Raw genomic sequence first — 25,092 nt, forward strand, 5'->3', positions numbered from 1 at the left:
TTACACAGGCACTCACATAAGCTCAGCGATTCTCTGCGCGATCAACCTCTCACATGTTTAAGCTGCGGGAGATTTCACTTGTCATGTTTACATAGTAAGCTAACGATTAATAAGACGATGTCAGAGGAATTGGTGCACAAATTATCATCACTCACAGATCAGTGCTGTCTGAGCGATTGCAAAGTGAAAGCAAAAAACAAGCGCAAATTCAAACGCGACTTCAATATGTCACATATTGACAGTGGCTCACCGATGCCAATGACATAATTACCCAGCTACATTTCTGAAAGAATGCAAAAGCATTGACATATATTTTTCCTTCCTACAATAGCCCGACGGGCAGGGAAGAGATAGATTTTGGTAGCCCGACTGGAAAAATCGCTAGCCCCAGGACGTCGGGCTAGCGATTTTGCGAGCCCTGGTATTAAAGAAACATTTTAATATGCCTATATTTGGTTTTAGTTACAATGAATTTGAATGAATTTTATGTGGTTCGTCTGACTCAGTTTGTAGTGTTACAGTTATAATAGAACCCAAGTTTAGATAAGATAATATGTCTACTGTTGATACTTTATTACCTTAATAACTGAATGAATGAGCAGAAGACTGAAACCAAGAACATTCAACAATCTAAAAGTAGAGACTCTAATGCTTGAAAGCTTTGGCATCTAAAGCCTCTCAAACATATTTGTGCCCTATACACTAAGACACATAGTCGAACCTTTTTGAACATTTATCCCACACTTAGAAAGGGACAGTAGATATTGTCAGCATGTCCTTTTGTTAATTCACTGAAAAAGGAAGAATTAGGCAGGGAAATCTTTTTAAAGGACTGCTTCTTTCAGGTCTAGGGACATAATGGAAGATTGATTATATGTCCTTCTGGGTTTGTTAGTACCACATGTTAGTAGCACAGAACTACTTTTATTCTTTGAATCCCACTTTATTGGTTATTATTCAAAATCTCAAAGAGATTGTTAAATCCAGTTTATTATACTTCCGGCGCCGCTCCGATCTGACAGAGTCCTTTTTTCTCTTTAATATATTTTTCTCTGTTGTTTTGTGTTTATCGTTTTTGTTTTTCTATTGTGGACTGCTGTCCCCACAATGGAGCTCAGAATTCTATGGACAATCGTGTTCTTTATTACATTTTTTACGGCATCTGTGTCCGGAGAGCTCGTGGAGGTCCGACCTCCCATTGTTTACAGCAGGGATCAGCTGTTAGCCCTCAGAGCCTCCGCTGCCCTGCCTACCGCCGAGCAAGCTAACATCCCCCGCGAGGTGAGGAGGAAGAGACGCGGTACTCGGGCCGGGACCGGACGTTGCAGTAAAGTTAGGAGGTACCGGCCAGCGATTCCATCTATTATTATGGGGAATGTGAGATCTCTCCCCAGTAAAGTAGACGAACTGGCGGCTCTTACCCAACATCAGAGGAGCTACAGGGAGTGCAGCCTGATGTGCTTCACAGAGTCGTGGCTAACTGCGCTAACTCCGGACTCACACGTAAACATGGAGGATTTTCATCTGATCCAGGCCGACAGAACAGCGGAGAGTGGTCAGAAGAGAGGAGGGGGTCTGGCTGTGTTTGTGAACGATAGATGGTGTAACTCTGGTCATTTATCTATCAAAGAGACGCTATGCTGTAAGGACATTGAGCTGCTAGCAGTTAGCATGAGACCGTACTATCTACCGCGAGAGTTTACACACGTGATCATGATAGCTGTGTATGTCCCGCCCTCTGCTAGCGCTGCAGCAGCCTGTGAGGTCCTGCACACTGTAACCAGCAGACTCCAAACACAGCACCCTCAGGCCCTTTTCCTGATCTCTGGGGACTTTAATCACATCTCCCTGTCCTCCACTCTCCCCACCTTCACCCATGTTACCTGCCACACCAGAGACAATAAAACATTGGACTTATTGTATGCCAACACCAAGGAGGCATACAGCTCATCACCTCTCCCTCCACTGGAGGGCTCAGATCACAATCTGGTTCATCTCCAGCCTGTGTATAAACCTCTAGTACACAGAGAACCAGTTGTGAAACGCACAGTAAGGAAATGGTCGGCAGAGACTGAAGAGGCCCTGAGGGACTGTTTCCATTCTACTGTGTGGGAAACCTCTGCAGCCCCCTGGAGGATGACCTCAACAGTATCACAGACTGCATTACGGATTACATGAACTTCTGTGTGGACAACACCGTACCCATCAAAAAGGTACGGTGTTTTTCTAACAACAATCCATAAATAAATCCTGAAATAAAGGCTCTCCTCAAGGAGAAGAACAGTCTTTAGATCTGGAGACAAACAGGAGCTGAGAGTTGTTCAGAAGAAGCTGAAATGGAAGATGAGGCAAGGAAAGGAAAACTACAGGAGGAAGATGGAAGAGCAGCTGCAACAGGACAACATCAGAGGGGTTTGGAACAGCCTGAAGACAATCTCAGGACAAAAACCAACCCCCCAGGCTGCAGGAGACTTGGGGTGGGTGAATGACCTAAATAAATATTTTAATAGGTTTGATCAACCACCCACCCCTCCCACAGCATCGTCCCCCCTGCTGCAATCTCCTTCATCTTCAGGGCCTGCCTGTCCTTCATCTCAGGACTTCACACCTCTCAGGTTCACAGCTCCCAGTCATTACACCCACCCCCGGCTTCTGTGGATTCCAACATACACACCCCTCCCCCGAAATCCACTCTTTCTATCTCAGCACTTCAAGTGAGGAACGAGCTTCGCAAGATCAAGGTGCAGAAGGCTGCAGGTCCAGATGACATCAGCTCCAGGCTCCTGAGGTGCTGCAGAGATGAACTGTGTGGCATCCTAGGTTATCTGTTCAACCTGAGACTGTCACTGGGGAAAGTACCACAGCTGTGGAAGACCTCCTGTGTGGTACCGGTACCAAAGACCTCCCATCCCAAGGACCTCAGCAGCTACAGGCCGGTAGCCCTGACATCGCATCTGATGAAGACCCTCGAGAGGTTGGTTCTAAACCATCTGCGCCCCCTGGTGAGGTCTTCATTGGATCCGCTGCAGTTTGCTTACCAGCCTGGCATCGGGGTGGAGGACGCCATCATCTATCTCCTGCACCGAGCTCTGACTCACCTGGAGAAGCCTGGAAGCACTGTGAGGATCATGTTCTTTGATTTCTCCAGTGCTTTCAAAACCATCCAGCCACGACTTCTGAGAGACAAGCTGGAGATATCGGGAGTGGACCACCACATGTCCCAGTGGATGCTGGACTACCTCACAGGACGCCCACAGTATGTGAGGACACAGGGCTGTCTCTGACACGCTGGTCTGCAGTACGGGGGCCCCACACTGTGCTGGCACCCTCTACACTGCAGACTTCTCCATCAACTCCCCACGCTGCCACCTACAGAAGTTCTCTGACGACTCTGCCATAGTCGCCTCATCACAGGTGAGGACGACTCAGAGTACAGACAGTGGACTCTGGACTTTGTGGACTCGTGTCAGCAGAACCACCTGCTAACCAAGCCGGGAAAACCAAGGAGTTGGTGGTGGACTTCCGGAGACGCAGACCCACCACACTGACACCGGTGAACATCCAGGGAGTGGACATTGAGATAGTGGACTCTTATAGGTACCTGGGTGTTCACCTGAATAATAAACTGGACTGGAGCCACAACACAGGAAGGGTCAGAGCAGACTCTACCTGCTGAGGCGGCTGAGGTCATTTGGAGTCCAGGGAGCGCTTTTAAAGACCTTCTATGACTCTGTGGTGGCATCTGTCATTTTTTACAGTGTTGTATGTTGGAGCAGCAGTTTATCAGCAGCTGAGAGGAAGAGGTTGGATAAACTCATTAGGAAGGCCAGCTCTGTTCTGGGATGCACCCTGGACCCAGTGCAGGTGGTGGGAGACAGAAGGACTCTGGCCAAAATAACATCTCTGATGGACAGAGTCTCCCACCCCATGCATGTAGATGTTGCTGCAGAGCTGCTGCAGTGACAGACTGCTGCATCCTCGATGCATGAAGGAGCGTTTCTGCAGGTCCTTCCTTCCTGCAGCTGTCAGACTGTACAACCAGAACTGCTCCCAACAAACACAGATGTTTACATCTGCACTGTAACTGCAATAACTTAATTAACCGATTCACACTACAACCTGCTCTGCCTCTTATCTGTAGTTATTTTTATTTAATTTAATAACTGTACAGTACTCTGTATATAGTAACCATTGTCCTTAATGTAAATATGTAAGAAAAATTGTGTATGTTTCTGTCCTGTGTCCTGTTTGTTTGTATATGTGTCTTTCTGGCTGCTGTTAAACCCTAATTTCCCCTTGTGGGACAATTAAAGGATTATTCTATTCTATTCTAACACAGCCAGATAACAGTGATGAGTTCGTTGAAAATAAAATACAGTACCCGATTGTATTCAATGCATCCTTAATGTCATGCAAAGAATTTGAGCTTCGCAGGTTATTAATTATTTCCTTTAAAGTCGAGAATGACACAGGTTCAAAAGGTTGAAAAAACCATTGATTATTCGGAAAATGGGGCTTGATTTACTGCTGCAGAATGTGGGGCTCTTAACACTGAGATTTTATCTATAAAATGATTTAGAAATTTTTCGCATAGAGCTGGGGAGGCCTCCCTCGAAACATCAGAGCAAGGATTAAAAACTGAGTTAAAGATTTTAAACAGAACTCGAGGATTGTGACTATTAGTTGCAGTTTGGCAGCCTGCCATAAGCCAAAGACTTTTTCTCATGGGATGTACCACTTTCAGATGGGTGATATAAAACAGTCCAACTGATAATAGGTTTAATTTCATAAATCCATGACTTTTCAACATCTCTGATGTCACCTGGTCAACTGTAAGTATGCAACCTTCTGGTTTCTGCTTTTTGTTGTGTATCTCTTTGGGCTGTGGCTGTACTTCAATCTACAGTTGATCTCAAACATGCTTTTCCATAATAAATACCAACAGGACAGTGTGCAATCAACTTTTACTTTGACTCCTCAATGCACAAGGACCACCGTACCATAAACACTCTCTCTGTAAACAGCAAACAAGGTTACTGTAAAAATAATTTAAATGTTGGACATAAAATTACAAAGTGAGGCAAGTAACCATAATGTTATTACATATATATTGAACATAATTGTGTATAAAATCACCAAAATAATATTGCATCATACATTTATATTATGAACTACGCAATTTAAACGTGGCCAAAAATAAATAAATACGCCTGCCATAAACAGGTCATCAGTTATTAGAGAACAACTGTCAGGCTTCATCAGTATTTTAACATTGATTTAACATTTATTTAACACTTAGATTTCAGTCTTGAACCTTAATGAAGATTTGGATGAAAAATCAACATGAATTCAATTTCAGCTTTTCCCAAAAGTCTCTGTGATTTTTAAAGTTATCTCAGGGTTCAGTAGATTGTAGTTTAGAGACAGAGCAGGGCTGGAGATGATTCAGCCTCTCAGAGACTGATTATGGTCCATCTAAGCTCACAGCAGAAGGATGAGGCCATCACGGCTGCTCCACCCTTCACAGGAGGAACCCCGACTCCTCCTGGACTAAAGGTTTGAGCAGATCACCTCTGCAGTTCTTCATCTGTCCACCAGGTGTCCTCAGTGCACCTGCATTTGCAGATCACCTGACCATCTGAGTCACCTGACCGCCTGCTCCGTTTGTTTTGTTTTTTTAAAATCTTTCTTTTCCATCCATCTTCATCGGGCTCTGATCAAAATGAGTTTATTATAATGTCATTATTAATTTCTGTTTTCTATGTGTCTGTGTGTGTTTGTGGGCCTGGTGCCTCTGTCTGCCTGGACACCGATGACATCATGTGGTCCCTGTTCTGTGATTGGCTGATGTTTGTGTACGAGCTCGCAGACATTCAGAGAGTCACAGAGCTCCTGCTGATGATGATAAAGATGAAGGTGTGGGTGCTGCTCCTCGTCCTCTCTTCCGTCCTCTGTGTCTCTGCTTACGGTGAGTCTCTAAATCACTCATTAACTCTGTTTTAATGAACTTATTAAAAATACTAGTGAGCAAATGAACTCTGTCAGAAGTCCGAAACAGAAGAGACGAGCAGGCTCACACATTTATCACGTGATCGTTAAACTTCACCAGCTGATTACTGGGACACTGTTTGTCTAAATATGAGCTTGTTCACAACACAGACACTCTTCCCCAGTCTGACAAAAAAAATCAGAAAAACACACATTTTTAACAACATACGTGTTGTTTGACTAATAGTTTAAAAAAAAGAGATTGTAATGAACTCTATATTTGAGGATTAAAGCATCAGGCTGATGGTTCGTGTGTGACTCACATTTGCTGACAGTCAGCACTGAATAACAGACACTGAATAAGCTCTCTGTTCTCCTCAGGTCTCCACGAGATGAACTCCATCAGCGGCTGTTCAGACACTGTTGGAGAGGATGTGCTGATACTGGATGATGAGGTGGTCTGGTACGCAGACTTCAACAAACAGAAAGGTGTTGATTCTCTGCCAGCCTTTGCAGATCATCCACACTGGCAGGAAGGAATGTATGAAGAAGCTGTGGCTAATAAACAGATCTGCAGACAAAACCTGAAGGTGGCTCGTTCAGCTATGAAGGACTTCCCCAAAGAACTTGGTAAACATAACTCATCAACCACACAGTCCACATGTAAAGAACAGAAGTACGTTTCCAGCTTGGGAGTAAATCCTGTAAATATTTCACTCTGTTAAAGTGATAAAAAACAACAACAAGAGCTTTATGGCAGATAACTCGCAGAGATCCAGTTGTGACAGGCTGACAGGTTAGATCAGCTTTGCTGTCATTATCCTGACACTCAGGTGTACAGTATGTAGTTGGCTCACTCTAGTTTTAAATAACATGTGATGCAAACAACAGAATAATGGTGTTATCCTGAGGTTAATCCAAGCTCACAAAGTGTCTGTATTCACCAGATTACAGATATAAACCAGAACAAAAACACACAAAGATAATCCAAATTTGGTGAGTTAGTGTTATCTTAAAAAAACAGCAACGTGTGTGAAATGATTGTTGAGAAATCTCCAAGTATTGTGAAGAAACAGAAAATATTTTCTAAGTTAACTTCAGTAATTAGTTCCTGCAAACTATTAATGTGTTTTTTTGAGAAAGACATGAACAAACCTGAGTGGCCTTGCAAGTCGGTTCCTATCAGTCACTTATGTTATGACAGCCCCGTCTAGATCGTGGGACTCGTTAACCAGGGATGGTTTTAGAAGCCCAGACTGCAGGTTTCAGGGGAAGATTTTACTTGCTAGAGCAACCAGTTAGATCTATTTGGACTTAAATACATTTATACTCAGATTCACACCTTTATTGTTTCACAAAAAGTTAGAAAGGGAAGTTTAGACACAGTTTAGACTTTAACAGCACATTAAAAAAATAATAATCGATTCTAATTACTTAATTAACCCACTCTGAACTAATGGTGATGTTGTTCCTAGCTTTGGAGGAGAGAGGTTGGTGGTGAGATAGGCCCTTCCAGTAGTGTAGGTTTGTTCCACCTCAGTGCTCTGTGTTATTGAAAATAATAAGGAAGCTACGATTCACAGGGAGAACCTTAAAGGCTTAAGAATCTGCAGTCCACCTGGTAAATGATGGACGCCCAAATCCTTCTCAGAATCATAATCCAACACAGCGATGATGATGAGCAGAAATAGACGACATCATTCTGCTAAGATGTTGATCAGACTCATGTCTTTGATTAAGAACAAAGATGATCTACTTACTAGCAGCTCTCTTTAGCACTCTTATGTTTATGACAAAAGAATTTCTCTCTGCCTCGGTAAAGTTCTTCTTCTCTTGTCCTATCTTATCTTAGTTTATATTATCTTATCTTATGCTATGGAAATATTATGCTTCCTATGAAATGAAATAGGGAACCTACAGTATGTATTTCCACTTCATCACATGACATGAAAACAACAAAAAAAATCTGTTCTTGCACATTTGTGTTTTTTCCATTTTCACTAGAAACTGGAGTTCAGCAGCAGAAGCTTCTGTTTCTTTCACAGTTTTTTGTTTTCTCGTGTTATTGAGTGCAGCCTGTCGCGTGGTGTTGTGAGCAAACTGTATGTGTTTGTGCACAGATGCTCCTGACAGTGTGGAAATCTACACTATAGTAAATGTGGAGATTGGAGTCCAGAACACTCTGATCTGTCATGTGACTGGTTTCTATCCTGCTCCCGTTAACGTCACCTGGAGCAAGAACACGAAGAAAGTGGTTGAAGGAACCAGCATCACTGTTCCCTTATCCAACAAGGATGGTTCCTTCAGCCAGACGTCCAAACTGGACTTTGTTCCAAAGGGAGGAGATTTGTACGCCTGCACAGTGGAACATGTGGCCCTGACCCAACCAGTTACCAAAATCTATGGTGAGTATATCAGGTTCAGTTTATTATAAAATGTACCAACAACAGTAATCACAAGGTGAGTTATATTCTAAGGCAAAGGCTGCATGTGTGCAAAGCAATGGAAGTGTGTTCAATGATCTCTAATAATATGATCTGAAATAAAAAAACAAGCAGAAAGTGTTGGTCCCAGCACAGAGGCTGACTGTTTACAGATGTGAAGGTCCACGTCTCTCTCTGTCTCTGCAGAGGTGGAGGACGTTGAATCCATTCTGGGACCTGCAATATTTTGTGGAGTGGGTCTGACTGTCGGTGTCCTCGGTGTGGCAGCAGGAATCTATCTCTTCATCCGAGGAAGAAAGTGATGCTGATCGGTTGATGCTAATGTTTTAATAAATTCTGAGGTAGACACCATCCTCTGATGAACTGATTTTTATATGATTCATTACAAATGAAACATCTGGAGGAAAACTGTGGCAGCTGGTCCGAATGATCTCAGACCCTCCTCATCCTCACTGGGACTGATTATTGATGTGAAACAGAGAGTTTCACATCATTAAAGATTTACTGAGGAAACGTTGATTTCAGTGTGTTTCTGAATGTTTCTGTTGTGGAACGGTCTCATGCTGTATTTGGTGAGCTGATTTTTCTTGTGTGCAGAATGAAGATGAAGCTCGTGACCTTTTAAAATAACTAAATAATTAAAATAACTGAATGTTTCTTTTTGATATTAAATTCATTCTTTTTATGGAGCAGCAAAACTGAAAAACAAATAAAAATCTGGTTAAAAGAAAGGCTAAAAAACCTCAGGCCTTATCAGACTTCTATTTCCATTAATTGTTTCAAAGGTCTTGCACGGGAACCTGAACAAATTAAACCTGATTACATTTTAAGAAAAGACTCAAACTGAGTTGAACCACATGGTGACGGCGTTCTGAGGCAAACTTCCACAGAAAGGATGAATTCAACACAAGTTAACCTTAAATCCCACTTTGATTAACAAACAGCGTGACAATAAACAGTGGGGACATTTTTCTTTAATTTTGTATTATAAATTCCGTCTTTGTCTCTTCTTAGCATGTTGTGATGTACTCAGCGTTAGCATTAATGCCGAGATGTATTTTAGAAAAAATGCAGAACAAAAGCAAATGTTAAAAAGATCAACAACAAAAAGGAACAAAGTCGGCGATGTTAGCTTACAGACAGCTGAGTAGCTACCAGTGTGGGTGTTAATAACTCAAACATTTATTTTAATATATTGATAACATGCACAGGCGTTAGTGTAAGATGTTCTCAGCTTCCACAACCACCAGTCAGGCTGCAAAGACTCCCTGATTTGGTCAGTGAGATACTGAACAGTCCTATTGTTGACTTCACTTAGGGCTCAGAATGAAGCTACCAGACTCCAAACTACTGGCTTCTTTCAGTCACCTTCAGGCCATGACACAGTTAATATTGTTTTTTTAAATCCATCAAAGTCTTATGTCACTTCCTTCTAAAAGAAACTGCTTGCTGATCATCTTCTCTGCTCTTCCTCCTCCGTCCTCTCTTTCTTACATCTTTGTCACATTATTATTAGTTTCTCTCCCCGGAAATAAAGTAAGTGTACCTTTAGCCAACAGGACGAACTGAAACTGCATAAACACTGTGTGTGTATTTATTGATCTGTTAAAAAGTTTCATCTGAAACTACATGCCATAAAAATGTTTACCCTCTCTACACTTGTTTGGAGCAAGTTAGATGCTGAGTATTGTCTCCACAACTTTAATATGTGAACCATGAACACGTGAGATGAGAAGTGAAAAAATGTGCTGAGGGTGTAAACTGTGAGCTGCGGGATGTTTGGGCGCTCTCTGACTGACGCACACAAAAGGAAAGAAAAAAGTTTTTATTTTTTTAATTTTTTAATTTTTTTAATTTTTTTTTTTTATCTAGACTTCATAATATGTTTGAAGTCAGTCATTCCATTATTTATAAGTTAAATAAATGATCAGATTTTGGTCTTTTTTGGTATTTCAGAGGAAGTCTGTTCGAGTTAGAGCATTTCCAGCTGAATAAATTAAAGCTAATTTCCTGGTTTCCTGTCACAGATTTCTTCCTGGCAACAGATGATGCTGCAGATCATGTGACGTGCCCTCTGGTTTTTAGCACTGTGCTCAGTCAGACTGTCAGAGTTTGTCAGGAGAACTCAACATGGATTCATATTTTCTCTGCTTCAGCCTCTTCTTCATCATCCTCTGCAGAGCAGGTATTATACATACACTCATCAACATTCAATCAATACACTCACATGTATGTTCAAAGAGTCTAAATGCATCAGAGATGTTTTATTGATTAAATGAACGTGACATATGAGCTGGGATTAGCTTTTTGTCCTTAACCTGTGATGATCCTCCTCTTCCTCTCAGAGCTGGTTCCATTTCTTCAGTGATTGTTTAGATCACTTGTTTTCATCAGCTGACAGAGTCAAATGAGATCAAACACAAACATCAACCGGCTACTTTGTTTACCTTTTTCACTTCTTCACATTAACCTCCTGGGACCTGTTCTATCAAAATTTTAAATGAATATCCTCATAGTTGGCTCTGATTTTTCATAAAAACAAAAATAAAGTAAAATCAAAATCTGGTAATTCTTTGTTTTTACAGTCATCGGGCCCCAATCAGCCCAAATATAAATTAAAAATGCATGTTGTGGAAGAGTTCGGGTCTGAGGAGGTTAATAATGAATACACCAATCATCAGTCACTGAAAGTAACTGTTCGCCTCAGTGTTCGTACAGTTTACTGGACATAAACTTTATCATTTGTTATGATATAATATTTGTTTTGCACAGTTTTTCAATATATCACTTATAATTTCTATTTTGTTTTTAGTGGATGACGTCCATTATGAAATGTATGAAGTGATATGTGTAATATTGTGATGCACTGATTTGCAACCTTTTACACTGGATGTTCTTCCTGACAGAGAGCTGTGTGTCCTCCTGGTCTCAAACCAGACACAGCCTGTACAAATGTGCAAACCTCAGCAATATTATATCATATCATGTGTTTATACAGCACAACTGCACTAAATCATTAGCAGTCCCCATAGGGGGTCATGTGATTGTTGGAGTTTGCTGTCTAACGTTTAACATTGTTTAACATTGAGTGTTTACAATGTAAAGCACCTTAGCAGACTGCTGTTGTGAGATGGCACTATATAAATAAAAGTGACATATTGTATTTGAAGTGATGTGACAGTGATGATGTTGCTGTTGTGGGGCTCCAACAGTAGCTGTGTGTAACTCCTGACAGTAGAGATGTGTGTGGGGGGACCAGCTCAGCCTGAGTGACTCTCTGATCTTTGTGTTTCAGATGGATACGAGTATTACACTTCATCCCGCTGCCTGTTTAACTCCACTGAGCTGCGGGACATAGAGTACATCAGATCTTACTATTACAACAGGATAGAGTATGTCAGGTTTGACAGCAGTGTGGGGAAGTTTGTTGGATACACTGAGTACGGTGTCAGGGAGGCAGAGTACTTTAACAATGATCCTGGACAGCTCGCCTCAATGAGAGCTCAGAAGGAGACGTACTGCACACCAAACATTGACCTCTGGTACCGAAGTGTTCTGACAAAATCAGGTGAGTCAGTGTTTCTGTGGCATCATCGGATCATCGTATAAACATCATCACACTGATGCATCATCAACACAACTCCTGCCTGGACCTTCTGCACAGTTTACAGTAACACTGCTGAAGGTTTAATGTGGCACGTTCAATAAAGCTACACGATCTCTGCAGTTCACACCGGAGTGTCTGTGGTTTGCGGCGTCCTGCTTTAGTTTGTTGCAAAATTTACCAAAGTCATTTTCATTTTCCAGCGAAACCATTCGTCAGACTTCACTGGACAAAGCCTCCCATTGATCATCATCCTGCCATATTGGCTTGCAGCGTCTACGACTTCTACCCCAAATATATCAAAGTGAGCTGGTTGAGAAACGGACAGGAAGTAACCTCTAACACCACAACAACTGATGAGCTTCCAGATGCTGATTGGTTCTACCAGACCCACTCCTACTTGGAGTACACACCCAGGTGAGTCTAGTTTGGGCCTGCTAACAGGACTTGCTGATTCTAATTTATTCTTGTAAGTTTTTAATGTTTTCTGTCACCTGCTTATTTTTTCCCTGATGCTGTGGAGCTTCTTCAGTCTCATGTCTACTTTCTCCAGGATAGTTCCAGCGTCAGCACAGATCACCTTCCGTATTCATTTTTTCAATAAAACAGCTCTGGTCTGATCCTTGGGCGCCCTCGACTTATTTAGCTCAGTCTGGTCTGTGTCTCCAGCTCACTGACTTTCGTTTGAATAACATGAAAATGATCCACAGATGCAGATGTTCACAGCTCAGCCTGTGAAACCTCTTCCCTCTTTTCCTTCCTCATTCCTGCTACAACTAAATTCACCCAAAGTTCCCATTTCTTCTGAGCCAAGTGGTTTCAGCAGGAACTGTCTGAATTCAGCAGAGCAAAAAATAGGAAGTACCCAAGATTGTTTTTAACAAAGCAATAAACATGTCATGACAATTTCTTTGTTTTCACTTAGTGAATATGAACATTTCCCTACATTACCGTTGCATGTGTTGATGTGTCATGTAATAAATTTCAGAGAATTCCTCAAACTGAGCCTGTGATGGACTTGAGCTAAAACATCATGAAGCTCCTGTTCTAAAGGACCAGTGCTAAAGACTAAGCCTTTACACCTGGATGACGGAGATAGTCGCGTGCTTGGAACACATTTCTACAAGATGTGAAATGATCAAATGAACAAATCTTATGATTCCATCAAAAGCATTGAGTCTCCAGGTTCAAAATAATTGTGCAGCCATGCCAACTAAACCTTCCTTTTGTTACTTCGGAGTGCTACAGCAGGAAATAGAATTAGGCTGGATAACGAAAAGTCACGAATTGTAGTTCAGTGTGAGAGTCAGTGATGTTGGTTTGTGTTGTAGGTCTGGAGAGAAGATCTCCTGTATGGTGGAGCACGCCAGCCTGGAGAGACCTCTGGTTACTGACTGGGGTAAATACCTGTCTGTATCTACACACCTGTACACACCTGTGTGTCTGTCCACCTGTGTGACTCTCACCTGTGTGTCCTCAGTCCCGTCCATGTCTGAATCCAAGAAATTGATGATCGTTGGAGCCTTTGGGCTGATCCTGGGTCTGCTCTTTTTCCTGGCTGGAGTCATCTACACAAGGATGTGCAGCAGAGGTCAGAGCAGCACTCACACCAAACTGAAGCCAGTTCGTACCACAACATATGAGTTTGAAACCAGTGTGGATTCTAGGCCTTCTATACAGTTTCATGTACATGTCACATACATTTTTTCTTCACAGCACTTTAAAGGACACGTGTAAGTTGGATGTTCATCAGCAGGATGATTTAAATCACAAACAAAGCATGAAAATTAGAATTATTAAGGGTCAGAGTTCAGAATCTCTCCTCTCTCTGATGTCCTTTGAGATTGTAGTAATAGTGGGGCCCCACAGGGCCCTGTAAGAGGACCTTTGTTTTTAAATCTGATATGTGAGAAATTTCCACATGAATCAGGCTAAAGGTCAGTTAAATATTAAAGATACTTACATTTATGTCTTATTCTGCCAGGAGACACTGATTAATAACTCAATATAACCACAGATAAATCTGTGGTTCTCTCCGCTGTGTCACACCACAAACACGTCAGCAAAGAATTTCCAAGTTTGCAATGTTTGAAATCTCACAAACCCGTGGAAAATATTGCCTGCAGAAAAGGAAAGAGGATCCATGACTTCCAGAAGCTGATGGCCCTTCTAAAGGGTTTGTTCAGAGTCAGGATAACTTGAGCTAAGGGATGGTTGGATTGCTTGGATCAGTTAGATCGTTGAGTTTCTTTCTCTAATGACAGTTTCTACCTCTCGGTCATGAAAGAAGTATGGCGTCTCCCCACCAGGCTAGCAGGGTGCAAATCCAAGTTTGTAAATGTGGTAACTCGAGAAGGAGGCGAAATACGAGTTTATAGTAAAAACCTCGGCCCAGTTTGAATCCAAGCGTTTCCCTGATCACTTAGGATCTTCAAATTTGTACCATAGGTGCATATACCAGGAAGGTGAGGAGTAGCTGTGGTGCCTGCCAGTATTACTTTACCAAAGCCAAAGTCTGAGCAGCATGAAACATTAGAACTGTGGCGTGTATCAGTTCAGCCTGAGTCGTCACTCTTTGACCTTTGACCCTTGCTCTCACTGTTACAGATGGATATACACCTTTGGCTCACAAGTTCAGTGAGAAGCAGCCAGAGGACTGGAACAAAGATGCTGCAGCTCTGAGCTTGTGGAGACCTCAGAAGGAGATGTTCTTCAAACCCGACTCTGAGCTCTGCTTCACAAATGTTCTGCCTAAGTCAGGTGACTCACTGTTTCTGTGACATCATCAGATCATCACATGACAGCTCAGGTCCTCACTGATTAATCAGCTCCTGAATGAACACCTGCACACTGTGACGGTTTCATCTTTGTGTTGCAGTAAAGCAGAGCCTGCTGGTTAGCTTTGCCACATGGGAAAATATTAGAGAAGTCATTACGTCATTTAGCACCAGACGGGGAGCAACAGCTGACAGCAGCTAGCAGCAGCTTTGGGTACAGCCAACAGTGTGGGTTGAGGGTGCCAGGCGTCTCTGGATTTGGTGCATTTCTTACTGTATTATGATTGCTGTTGAGACCCGTGCTGTCAGCTATACTTGTTACTGTAGTTATTTGTTTACCAGAACATTTAAAAGTGCTTAATAATCATGTTTTGTTCTTTTTCTCTGGTGTTAACGCTAGGCCCTGGCTGTGTGTGATATACTGCCTGGTTTCCACATCCTTCATATAAACGCTCATAGCTCGCTGCCTAAGATGGATATACTTAGAGTCTGGGCCTGTTCAAGTAGTGCTGACATAACTGTCGTATCTGAAAGTCAGTTATCTAATTTTATAGTGATTAAAGACGTGGCAGTTGGTGGATTTAACGTTCATCACTCTGCTGTCCGAGAAAAGGCGGTGGTGTGGGGGTTAATGTAAAAGTCTGTGTTCAGGTCTTGTAGTGTAGTTGGGCTTCTTCTTGTTGCTACCACACCATCCAGCTCTCCTGGATTTCAGTGATATAATTATTGTCTCTGCTCATTCTCTCCATCTGTTGGAGTCTGTTTATCACATAGCACAGATCTAGCACACCACTGTACTTTATACTCTCTGGTTGACTGGTCCTCATGGGCCTTATGCAGGATGCTTCAGTTCATACAGAACTGCATAGAGCATAATGCACGACTTGCAGGTCTCTTAGTTAACTTTACTTACAGACTTTAGAAGACGTATAAATGACTCATCAGTGGAAACATTAGACCATTTTAGTTATAAGACTATTTTTTTATTGTAGTCACTTTAATATGTTTGTCTGAAGCAGGTCTCTTTATAAATGAGACATCATGTATCAGTGGGACAACCTGTGTAAATAAAGCTTAAATAAGATAAATTATAATTCCAGATTAAGAGTGAAACGTTGAAAAGCTGTGTGAGGGAGCCACGCAGCGAGGGAGGGATGCAGGAAACTGTGATGGTTTAAATTGTCATTATTATGTTTCAGTGATGCCGCTGATTGGTGTTCATGCCATGACGCCCCCTGGTGGTCATCATCCTGCCACGCTGCTCTACAAAGTCTACGACTTCTACCCCAAAAAGGTCGCTTCTGCTAAAGCGATAAAAGCAGCCGATTTGCTTGAGAAGACTTTACCAGTTGAGCTGGAGCCCAGGTGAGTCCACAGCTCTGAGTGAAGGAACAAAGGATGAGGAGCAGATGGTTTATAAAGACACACTCAGGCTGCAGGGTGGCTTTATTTAAACCAGAAGATGAAACTGCCAGAAACATTGAGGGCTGGATCTGTGTGTGTAACCACACGTGTGCCTGCATGGTGAGCTCCTGTATGAATGAAAGGAAACACCAGTTTACATCAGGCTCAGTGTCAGGATTGTGATGTGGATGAGTCATTCTGGGCTTTTAATTGCAACAGTTTGTTTTTAATACAACTGCTTCTACATATTAGCAGTGGGCACATTCACAGTTTATAAAAGTGCACTGAGATTTTTATAAACTGTGATAACTGTGAAAGAGAGCAGACAGGACTAAGAGACAGAAACAGGACCACACCTATTTATCTACAAATTAATGACACAAGATGAGAGCCGGGGCCCCTCAGCCCCCCCAAACCATATATGATTTGAATCTGATGCTACAAACACAGCAGATAAAGCCAGCACCTGCTCCTGCTGGCGCACACCAGCGTTGGTTAAAGCAGTACAGGTTTGTACAGCTCCTGGTTCAAAGCAGTCAGACCTGGTCTAACAATGTTTCCTCTCTGTGCCCCAGGACTGATGCTGGTTCCCAGTAGGTGATCCTGATTGTGGATTCTGCTTCTGTCTGTCAGCTGGAAGTAAAGCTGCAGCTGCTGGAAGCTCTGTGTTTGATCCAGGCTCTTTGAGTCAGGCTGAATGTGGACTGTGGTGGATCTGCTGGAGTCTCAATGTGTTTAGAGATTTCATCATGTGTGTGTGTGCAGAGTATTCTTAGAGTCTTTACACCTGTCTGACAGCAGGAGCCAACCAGGTGAGCTTCTTCCTGATGGACCTGAGCTGGAGGAAAGCCAGGTGTGTGCTGGGAAACTGAATCTTTTATTGCTTTGTTTGGCTGTCAGGCTGGAGGGGGCGGAGCTCTGTGGGTGTTTGTGTGTGTGGGACCTTCCAGTGTTAACAAACGCACACGTACATAGAGATGAACCCAGACTCAGACACTGTCAGCTGGATTTTACTTCCTCATTCTTTTCTCAATAAATCTGTTTCCACAGTCATGTGATCGGTTTCTTCTTTCAAACCCTGTAATGACAGAGAGCCGTTTAGGCTCTGCAGTGTGGGCGTGTGTTTACTTTGCTGTTAATAAAGTTAAGCAGATCAAACAGACAGCACACGCTGACCTCTCACCTCTGTGAGCAGCCAATCACAGCAGGCCGAGGACAAAAAAAAAAAAAAACCTTATCTCATCCTGACCCTGTCAGTGGATCCATGATGAAGCTCTGGATCCTGAACTGAGAGCAGCCGGAGTCAAACAGAGAGTCGGAGGTGAAGCTGAGAATCTCCTGAGTGTCCATCAGGTTCAGATCCTGTGGTGCCGTCACTCACTGCCGTCTTTCTACAGATGTTTCTCAGCTTATAGCGTCAGAAAAAATCAGTGTGGTGTGTTTTTGACTGCTGTGTTGCAGTTTGATGGTCCGTTTTCTCAGTTTGTGACTTCTTAAAGTCTCTGTGGCCACAATCACAGCTGGAGAATCTTCTAAAACCAAGGAAGGGAGCTCTGGCTCTTCCTTTATTACCTCCTTTAGGAGGACACACTGGGTGCCCTTTATAAAATAGGAGCATATAATGCTGTCCCATAATTCACAGCAACACACTCAGACACAGATCATCATGTATGTGATGGCTGTGGTATCCATGTTTAGCGTGCTGATGTGTTTGAAATAGCTTTTGTTGTGTTGCTCTTTACTCACCTGCTGACATCCTGCAGCTCAGCAGTAAACCATCTGCATGCTGAATATGATGAATAAGATAATGAAGCTTCACCTGCCTTCAGCAGGTGCACATAGTAACTCTCTGTACTGAAACTTCTATCTCTGGAGGCTTCCTCGATGTCCGCCGACCAGTCAGTGTCTGATGTTGATGAATAAGAGGAGGAGGCTCAAAGGGTGGAGCTGGCGATATCAGAGCATGAGGAAGAGGTTGTTTGGGTTTCCAATGAACAACTGTATTCCAATTTCACAATTGGTCTAAAGCAATATTCCCTCTAATGGTTCATGTGTCTGAACACACAAACTCCCTGAGCAGCCCCTTGGACCACTGTGAGCGACAGCAGACGTGTGCACTGTGGTCACGCCAGCATCCAAGTTACATGTTTATTAAAATAATCACATTACAGCATTTACATTTATGTTAGACGACTTTTAATTAACTGCTTTAGCCCACTAACAATGTTCATGAGCTGTGTAGGATGTTAACACTTGTGAGATTATAATATTATTTTATGCCATGTTAAACCCCTAATTAAAGATTGTGAAGTATTATGTAGTTTTAGTTTGCATTATTCTCCTGAATTAGAAGAAGCTGATAACTATTGCATTAGTTAAACTGATTTGCATTACATTAGACTGCTGATTTATTGTGAATGAATGATATTGTTTTATGATGCATTATACTGCTGAGTTATAAGAAATACTGCTCGCAGAAAAGTCATCGCCTTATTTGTCTGATTAGAAGAGAACAGAGTGTGCTGGAGTTTTCTGCCCCATCTCAGCAGGAGCAGATAAACAGGGAGCCAAGGTCGTAGCTTAGGCGCCGTGTGAGAGAAAAGCATGTGAATGTTTAGGCTTTTATGATAAGGTGGGGGCACCAGAGGCTATAAAAGTTTGAGCAATGCTCCACCATTTTGAGATCTGATGCTGTCTGCGTACGGTGTCCATCTCCCACGCGTGTGATCATTAAAATCATCGTTTGACTCAACCCGGCCGGACCAGTGTTGTTATCGTGGCTTTTCCTCTTGTGTCCATCCCCAATATTTGAATCCGTAACACACTATTGGAAGTTAAAATAAGAGAGTCTGTAACTCTGTCTGCAAAATAGGCTACAGTAAATAATGATCAACGTTGGGCAATTAATTATATATTTACTCCTTCAAAAAAGTTACTGAGTTATGCAAACATCAATGTTTTTTGCAGCTGTTTACAAAAATATGCAGCCAATGTGTTTAAACAAACATTTCAAACTATTTACAGAACAATCAGCTGTTCTGCATCAAATCTGATGCCACACAAATTATTTGTGCCACTCCAAAAACTAATTTCTGTCCACTATGAGATGAAGGAGAACAACAGCCTGATACCTGCAGGCCTGACAACAGCAGATGTGTCACTGCTGTAACACTCAGCAGTCGCCTCATTGTTCTGACACACACAACAAAACTATTGAGAGTGAGAGTGCTTTCGAGCGTTTTCCTCGTAAAACGCCGCTTTTACTGTTTTTTCCTGCAGTAAATATAAACAACGATAGTATTCAGGAAGAAAACCAAACATTAGCTGTGTCCCAAAATGTCGGCTGCATCCTTCAGAGAACCCAGCCTTCGCGGTCTACGATCGAGAAGGCCGGAAGTGTGGTACAGTCTAGCCTTCTGATTTGCGTCACCGCTGTCTCGGAGTTGAATAAACTCGGCCGTCTGCTCCTTGCTATCTAAAATAAAACAGGACACTGGCGTAAGTTCTCGACCGTCTCACACTTCTGTTTTAATCAGTTTTTTGTTTATCGTTTATTCATTATGTGTGAAAATCCCAAGGAACCCTTTCTCGCCATAAAATATGTTTATTTTGTGGCCCAGAAAGATTAATAAGAGTAATTTTAAAACTTAGTAGCACCCGCCATTGTTGGCAGCTGAAATTTGGCTGGGCCGCGCTATGAATTCTGGGATATGGTGGGCTACAAAGGACATGTCGCTACCCGATCCGTACCGGAAACCCAATCGGTACCCCGCATGCGCAAATCTTACGTCACTTCCTCTCTTTGCCAACATTGCGACATTCAATATATTTGAATGATACAGTTAGCGCCCAGTTAGCTCCTAGCATTTCTCAACAGCTCTGCCTCCTTTTCGACTACCGGGACATTTAAACTATGGATAATCCGTATACAAACAAATTCACGCTTTTCTCCTCAACAGAGAGCGTTCCCCAAAGAACAGCGCCGTAAAATAAGAAGAATGGCGCCTAATTACAGAGTTAATAATGCAGACTTTGTAATATGTAACGTGAACATTCATCAGCCAGATGAAGTGTTTACTGATAACTGACAGTGAGAGCAGACATCATCATCAGTATTCCAATCAATCCTCTCCACACAAACAAGCATAAATACACTCGACTATCATTAAATCAAAATTAACACACATTTGTAATGACGCTAATTCAGTTTACAATAGGGTTCCTTCGCTCGGTCAGCAGGTGGCAGTATCCTCGTACACTGGGGAGTAAACTGCCATTAAACGAACAGAAGAGGAATAAAACATCTGCGCCGTACGGATCGGGTAGACCCGATTTGTACGGTCCGACTTTGCACATGCGCAGTAAGGATCGGTGAGTCCTGATCCGTAACTATCTTTTTATTTTTTTGTTTTTGTCTACATTATATTAAATGTTTCATTATCGGAAACATTTTACTTGTTATTCTTAACATCTTAACAGATACTCTGACCCGTAACTATCGTAAAATGCTTCGACCGGAAGTAGACACCTTTCGCGCATGCAGGGTACCGATCGGGTTTCCGGTACGGATCGGGTAGTGACAGGACACACCCGACCCATCCTTCAAATTCATGGAAATGAAGGACGCATTTATTGGCCGCATTTGAAGGAGTCGACGAATTAGGACAGCCTTCGACGCCTGGCTGTGACTTAATCGGCCTTCACATGCGGCCTCCGGACGATGCAGCCGGCGTTTTGGGGCACAGCTATTGTGTCAGGATCTAACACAATGTTTGGTTTCACTACCACGCACAGGCTTACACAGAAGGAAGGACTCACTATCACCATAGTTGCACATTTTAACTGTTGTTACCTTGCTGCACTGTAAATAAACGCACTGTCTTTATTTCTGAGCTCTGTGCCTGAGTCCACTCTTTAACAACCGTGACGCATTGCGTATTTTTATCATAACTCTGGTTTTACGTGGCCGATCAACACAATTTAAAAACTGGTATAAAGTCCACAGTTTTTCCGGCAGTTGTTCCGTCTGTCCTGCTCACATCTCCAATGGTTGGACACGTTGTCATTAACGTGGCTTCACTCCACATCAGCCGCTTTGCTAGCTAAAACACCGGTGTCGGCACATAAGGACGCTGTCATAGCCTGTCAACCACGTTGATTAGCTGCGTATATACGAATGTGAATCATGTGATTAGATTATAATAATAATAATGGATTGGATTTATATAGCGCTTTTCAAGGCACCCAAAGCGCTTTACAATTCCACTATTCATTCACTCCCACATTCACACACTGGTGGAGGCAGCTACGGTTGTAGCCACAGCTGCCCTGGGGCAGACTGACAGAAGCGAGACTGCCATATCGCACCATCGGCCCCTCTGGCCAACAGTAGGTGGTAGGGTAAAGTGTCTTGCCGAAGGACACAACGACCAGGACAGACAGCCCGACCTTCCGATTACAGATGCGCTTCCCATCCCCCTGAGCCACGGTCGCCCACATCAGCTGCCATCAGCAGGTAGACCGTTTGTCTTGAGCTTGAGTGGAGTGAAGGAATGTATTTACAGCAAAACTGTGCACAAGGTAAAGTCAGAGTTTGATACCCTTTGCACTTGAAAACAGACGGTAACAAACAGGTATAACCATTTATTATTATTGTTGTTGTTGTTATTATTATATGTATGTACTGTTTGTTTGTGCTTCATTAACAGTAGTACAGCAGTATTGGCTTAAAACCTTGCATCTGGTATTCAACATTCTAATTTTCTTATGCTTATTTTTAGCATGAGGTGCTAATAGAGCCTCATTTGGTTGTCTCATAAATGACTGTGTGATTGATTTAAATTCAGTACCATGTGTGGATACTTTAAAGGTACATTTTGGATACGGTTGAGATTTCCAGTCTGCTGTGCACCCCCAAACACCCACAGGCTCTGGGGGCAGCTCTCTGGTAATAATCTGCAGTGTTCATGCATTGCCCCTAAACGACTCAGCCATGTCCCATTCATGATTATCTGGTCAATACAAAAAGAGAAATGCAAAGAAAGTTATAAAATATCAGTCTGACAGCTCATGATAACTTCTTGTCATAATTTTAAAAAGATGTCCCATTAAAGCCTGTAAACTACAGTGAAAACAATATTATAGAATACAGAGTTATACTGAGGACATAATACTGTAAAACTGTCTGTGGATATTTTCGTTTACCTACATTTATGAGTCATCTACACCTGGAGATCTCAAAGATAGCCTACTGGCAACAGAACAATTTTAACAGGAGGCTACGTCCAATGTTATAATCTTATTATAATCAAATCAAATCACAAGCGCACTTAAAGGACAACTCACTAACCATATTCCTTCTTCGAGTTTATGTTGAGGATCAAGGAGTGGGTGAAACTCTATGTTTGTCAGAGATACATTAATATAAAAGTTCTTCTTATTTGTCTCCTCAGAGATGATGCTACACTTTCACTTATAAGATCTGAGTGATACACTACGAGCTAGGGTCAGAAATTAATGACTAACACTGACTGTACTATGAGTGTCTCTGAAGAAAACACGAATTGTATGAATTTTACATGATTCCTCCTTGGTCCCACTTTCTAGCCCACATACTTGAATTATAGTATTAAAGTTCAAGAAAAACATTCAGTAAAAGGACTAGACGTTACAATCCCTGATAATGCATTGCATTAAATGGAGGAAATCTTGAAGGATGGCTGTTTTGAGGACGGGCAGCCCAGAAACTTTACCAGCAGCACACATCATTGTGTGCCGTAACTTTCAGTCTTTTACCCAAGCTGCCATTTTTCCTTGGTTAGGTTTAGGGATTAGAGATCTGGGCCCTATTTCAGGAAGCCGGTTTAGAAAACTCAGAGTGAAAAACGATACTCAGGGTTGAGTAACCCCGAACTGTCCAACTCAGAATATTCGGTTTCAGAAAGGCTGATAACAATTAGTTCAGTCAACGCGGAGTTGCTTTAACCCCAAGTGAAGCGCGCGCACGAGGATACATAAAGCCCTGATAAGCGGAGCACAGATTAAGCGAGTCACCATGGAGACGGAGGGAAAGAAGGCGCGGTCAATGTATTTCACAGCGCTTGAGGCCGAAATTCTGATGGCAGCATATGCCGATAACATGCAAATTTTGCGGAAAAAAAGTAACACAGCCTCAGCTGCAAAAGAAAGGGAGCATGCATGGCAAAACATAGCCGACAGAGTCAATGCGTGAGTGTTAATTTAAACATTGATCTAGGGATTTCCACCCATTTAACACGTTATTTTATCATATGTTATTTTATTTGTTATTTTATACATTTTATTTTGTGATGTGATGTGAGCGCAGGTGCAACCCAACAGGCCCCAAACGTTCCTGGCAGCAAGTAAAAATGAAATATAAAAATATAGTCCAAACAGGTAAGGTGTAATTGTATTATGAGCCATAGTGCTTGGTCTGTTTGTCCCATGTAAATCAATTGCAGTTAGAGGCTACATTAATTTTCTTTCTGTAAGCACTTATTGAAATTATCTGAGCACATTACAAGTACATATTTGCTTACTCTGTATGCTCAAATGTGGCCCGTTATAGCCAACAGAAAAAAAGCGGAGGCCCGAAAAACAGGTGGGGGTCCTCCACCACCACCACTCACAGAGGCTGAGCAGTTGGCCCTCAGCCAAAACAGTGGGCGCCCTGTGGCTGAAGGCATCTCTGCGGGGACATCCTCTGAGTCAATAACCCCCCAAGACACAAGTGCCTACATAGGGGGTAAATTCAAAATAATACATGATGTGCGTACATCCTTTCTTCACAGTCACCTTTGCAGTGCTACTCATTCATCTGATAAACTCTTTACCATAATGGATTATTTTGTAGTGAAGTTATTTTCCTACTGATCTTGCCTTCCCTCAGCCTTGGTTGTCTTTGAGAGCATAATGACAATGAAGTGTAAGGTGCTTGGTATGTTTGTTAATTGCCATTTGGTCCCTTGTAAGTTATAAGTGACCTGTATAAACCTCATATTCTATCAGTTGATGGTGGTGGTGTACTGCATCTGGTGCAGCCTCCTGTTGAGCCAGACCAACATGCAGTTGTGAGTAATACTCCACAGATTATATGAGTTTACAGTAGAACAGCAATGTTGTTTATTTCTTTACTACAGGAAAATAATGAAGAAACATTGACAGCTGTTACAGAGGAGGAAGCAACAGAGACACTTTATGAGGTTTACATCTTACAATGGAAAATATAACAATTGAATAAAATGTGGTACTTTAATAAAACCATGGACTTTCTATGTCTCTAACAGAGTGATGATGGAAATGAAGAGGAAGAGGGTCCAGCCACTTCTCCAACAAACCTTTCCTCAGTAAGATGTTCAGCACTGATTTACAACCAACCTAAGTAGGCATGTACTATGAATGTCAATGCTATTTTCTGTGTTTCAATAGCTCCCTGTAAAGCAGCTGTACAAGACCTATTTGATCAAGAAAATAAATAAATGCGACTTGGATTTGGAACACTTCAAGCAGCAGGTCCAAAAGACCAAGATTGAGATTTTACTGCTGGAACATCAGTTAAGGGTGGGTGAAGTGGTCAGAGATGGATGAATTATTTCAGTGTTTGAACAACATAATAATATACTTATTAATACTTTGTGTACAGGAAATACAGGCGACCAATAAAGCCAGTTGAACAGCCAGTTGTTTATTCTTCTTTCAACATGTTGAGGTGATGGGTCAAAGGAAATGATTGTGACATATGGTGTCTCTGACTGCGCTTCCATCTTGTATGTCCGTGGGAGGGTCAGGATGTTCATGGTTTGGATCACTGCTGATGTTTGGTTCAGAAGGACAGTGTTCTCCTCTAATTGTGGCA

At 42.2% G+C, this 25,092-nt stretch overlaps 2 protein-coding genes and 1 long non-coding RNA gene across 3 annotated transcripts; all 3 read left to right on the forward strand.

The window, feature by feature from the left end:
• The first annotated feature begins 1,040 nt into the window (after window positions 1-1,040).
• On the forward strand, window positions 1,041-9,080 carry LOC309703582 (H-2 class II histocompatibility antigen, A-K alpha chain-like). The gene is made up of 5 exons (XM_082528497.1): window positions 1,041-1,555; window positions 5,870-5,968; window positions 6,370-6,618; window positions 8,109-8,393; window positions 8,619-9,080. Exons 1-5 carry the CDS (start codon window positions 1,108-1,110, stop codon window positions 8,732-8,734), a joined length of 1,197 nt encoding a protein of 398 aa, XP_082384623.1. The 5' UTR covers window positions 1,041-1,107; the 3' UTR covers window positions 8,735-9,080.
• A 1,391-nt stretch (window positions 9,081-10,471) lies between these two features.
• On the forward strand, window positions 10,472-17,270 carry LOC309703594 (H-2 class II histocompatibility antigen, E-S beta chain-like). The gene is made up of 8 exons (XM_082528511.1): window positions 10,472-10,617; window positions 11,728-12,000; window positions 12,240-12,453; window positions 13,368-13,435; window positions 13,517-13,627; window positions 14,644-14,796; window positions 16,013-16,178; window positions 16,793-17,270. Exons 1-8 carry the CDS (start codon window positions 10,563-10,565, stop codon window positions 16,812-16,814), a joined length of 1,062 nt encoding a protein of 353 aa, XP_082384637.1. The 5' UTR covers window positions 10,472-10,562; the 3' UTR covers window positions 16,815-17,270.
• A 4,367-nt stretch (window positions 17,271-21,637) lies between these two features.
• LOC309703774 lies at window positions 21,638-24,765 on the forward strand. The gene is made up of 3 exons (XR_014276030.1): window positions 21,638-23,982; window positions 24,377-24,439; window positions 24,524-24,765. It is a non-coding gene; the product is annotated as an uncharacterized lncRNA (long non-coding RNA).
• The last annotated feature ends 327 nt before the right edge of the window (window positions 24,766-25,092 follow it).

Source organism: Aulonocara stuartgranti (genome assembly GCF_965226115.1).
Source record: "Aulonocara stuartgranti genome assembly, chromosome: 3".
NCBI classification, from domain to species: Eukaryota; Metazoa; Chordata; class Actinopteri; order Cichliformes; family Cichlidae; genus Aulonocara; species Aulonocara stuartgranti.